Genomic DNA, 2635 nt, shown 5'->3' with positions numbered 1-2635 from the left:
GTGTGTGTGTGTGTGTGTGTGTGTGTGTGTGTGTGTGTGTGTGTGTATGTGTGTGTGTGTGTGTGTGTGTGTGTGTGTGTGTGTGTGTATTTATATATATATAACACCCCCGCAGTTAATGCATTTGTGAGATGAAAAGGGTTGCGCTGCGCACATGTGTGTACAATAGTCCGACCAACTGTAGTGAGTGACTTACATCAGAACGGACCAATAGCGCCGTTCCTCCGACCGAATCCACCTCCACAAACTCCTCGCCACTCTCTGCGAAGTCTCTCATGTTCTTGTTCAGTGTACCGGGGTAGGGAACGAACAGCAAGTGTCTGTACTGGCTTGGTCTGGTCGCCTCGATACGCTCTCCGGCCCTGGCACAGCATGGCGCGAGTGCAAGTGATAGATACAAGATACAAAGGGATGTTAGTGAATTACAAGTGTAGATTACAAGCCGTATTCGCCAATATATCGGCCACGCTACCTTTACCTTCATGCACTGTTTGATAGCACCTAACGGCTGGCATGAAGTGATTGCTTGACCCTACGAGACTGTACGTTGGGAGTGATAGCGTATACGTCCTTATATCGATACTTGTGTCGAGTTCACAACCAGTACATCGGCACAGGGACCACCAGTACTTCTTTTGGGTCGAGATCTCTGGCACAACTCCTGAGCCACGTGAGCTTGTCACCCCATACTACCTACCAAGTATTCAGATCGTAATCCAGGCCCTCTCGCAAACATCTGGGAGTAATCACGTGCTTCCCTGAGCCAATCAGATCCGAGATAATTGTGTTCGGTATGTACTCGACGTCTGCGTCCAGCCACAACACGTAGTGGCTCGTTTTGCGCCGGCGGTTCGTTGAGATGTGATCCACAACCGTGTTGTTGAGGTGGCGGTAGTCATTGTATCTGTAGGTTGTATGACGGTCGCAGTGACCAGAGCTACGTTACAACTCCATGCACGGGTATTGGTGGGTGAGGCCGATGAGGGCCTACCCGATCAAGTCGAGAGACTTATTGGTAAAACATTCATGTCACAAGCGGAGAGTGGCCATGAACGACCTTCAATAGAAAACACTGTCGAATAAATATTCGGCTAACACATAAAATGTACCACGCGGAAAAGAATAATCGCCAAGGAAATGATAATAGTGACACATAGTGCGGATTGCATATCTGAACAGGGCCGGGGCATCTAAAGGTAATGGGCATGACGGTCCAAAATCACACATGAGGTGCACATCTGGGTGCACAGGGCCCAATACTGTGCGAGTTTGGTCACCAGAATGGTATGAAAGTATGTTGTCATATGCAGCTGGTGCATACAACCCATTCATGGGTAAACTACAAGAGGAGGGCTGTGCCAAGCTCACAGGTGCACAATACATGGCGTGGGAGTGCACTACGATACACAACCATACACTATATCTGAGAGAAGCTCACAAGAGTATAATACATGGCGTGGGAGTGAACTACGACACACACCCATACACTATATCCGAGAGCCTAGCAGGAAATGGGCAGTTATCAACGTCGCACGTGCACACGCATGGTACATCTTTTAGTAGGTCTGCGGACACCTATACTAAGGTGCATGGATACAGCGCACGCGTCCACCCACGCGTAGAAGGGCATGATTTCATATATACTAATACGCAGTTTACTACTGTACTTGGTCAGTGTACCGAACATAAAAGAGACGAGAGAGGCCCAAGCTTGTGTAGACACCTCGCTGTCAGGAGGCTGATCCTGAGCTCGACCCCCCATGCGAATGGCATAAAGTCACGCATAACACTCTCTCCCCCGCACTAACACTCTCACTACCAAACGTACTAACACTCTCACACACTCGTACAAACATGTACACTTACTCACACACGTGTCCACACTCACTCACCCACACACGTGGCCACACTCACTCACCTACACACGTGGCCACACTCACTCACTCGCACATTTTACTCACATGTATACCTACGCACCGTGTCGTGTGCTATCACGGCAGACAGGGGGCTGACCATGGTCACAGTAGGAACATATGCTTAGCAAAGGTACACACTCACACGCAGGTACACACGCCCACTCATACACTCTCACACGCTCCCTCTCACACCCACACTCACTCACACACTGATCGAAACGTTATATTGCATATACTCTCGTACACACAGAGAGAGACATGTATATATATACACACGGGCATACACGTGCACACGCACAGACATACACGTACACAAACACAGACATACACATACACATAGAGAGACATGAACACACACACACGCACACACGCACACGCACACACGCACACATACACACACATACACGCACACAAGCACACCTTGCCATACGAGCATCACCCCCGTAGTCATCGGTACATACAACCAAAGACGCACACACGAACACACACACATCTTATTATTCATATGCAGTATAATCCTTTTCTTTGCTCGTATAAACTTCCGTTTCCTTTGCACCGACGCGCCGTGGCATTCGCAGTCAGAGTGACCGGTGGCCCATTTATAGAGAAGCAGCCCTAACACGGGCAGGATTAAAGTGCACACACACACACACACATCTTCTCTTTCATAGCCGTACTTGGCCAGCATGTCATTTCTAGAATAGTCTACACACGTGTAT

The 2635-nt window shown here is 48.9% G+C and overlaps 1 protein-coding gene across 1 annotated transcript; it reads right to left on the bottom strand.

Moving 5' to 3' along the window:
- Nucleotides 1–115: 115 nt before the first annotated feature.
- On the bottom strand, nucleotides 116–2107 carry SARC_04610 (hypothetical protein; the record flags this gene model as incomplete). Its single annotated transcript, XM_014301539.1, has 3 exons — nucleotides 1970–2107; nucleotides 698–904; nucleotides 116–362 (listed from the first exon to the last, which is right to left on the bottom strand). The coding sequence occupies exons 1-3, from the start codon at nucleotides 2014–2016 to the stop codon at nucleotides 116–118; spliced, it is 501 nt and encodes a 166-aa protein (XP_014157014.1). The 5' UTR covers nucleotides 2017–2107.
- Between the last annotated feature and the right edge of the window lie 528 nt (nucleotides 2108–2635).

This window comes from Sphaeroforma arctica (genome assembly GCF_001186125.1).
Source record: "Sphaeroforma arctica JP610 unplaced genomic scaffold supercont1.266, whole genome shotgun sequence".
Classification (NCBI taxonomy): Eukaryota; class Ichthyosporea; order Ichthyophonida; genus Sphaeroforma; species Sphaeroforma arctica.
The sequence above is the reverse complement of the archived record's forward strand: the minus strand, read 5'-3'. Positions and strand labels throughout refer to the sequence as shown.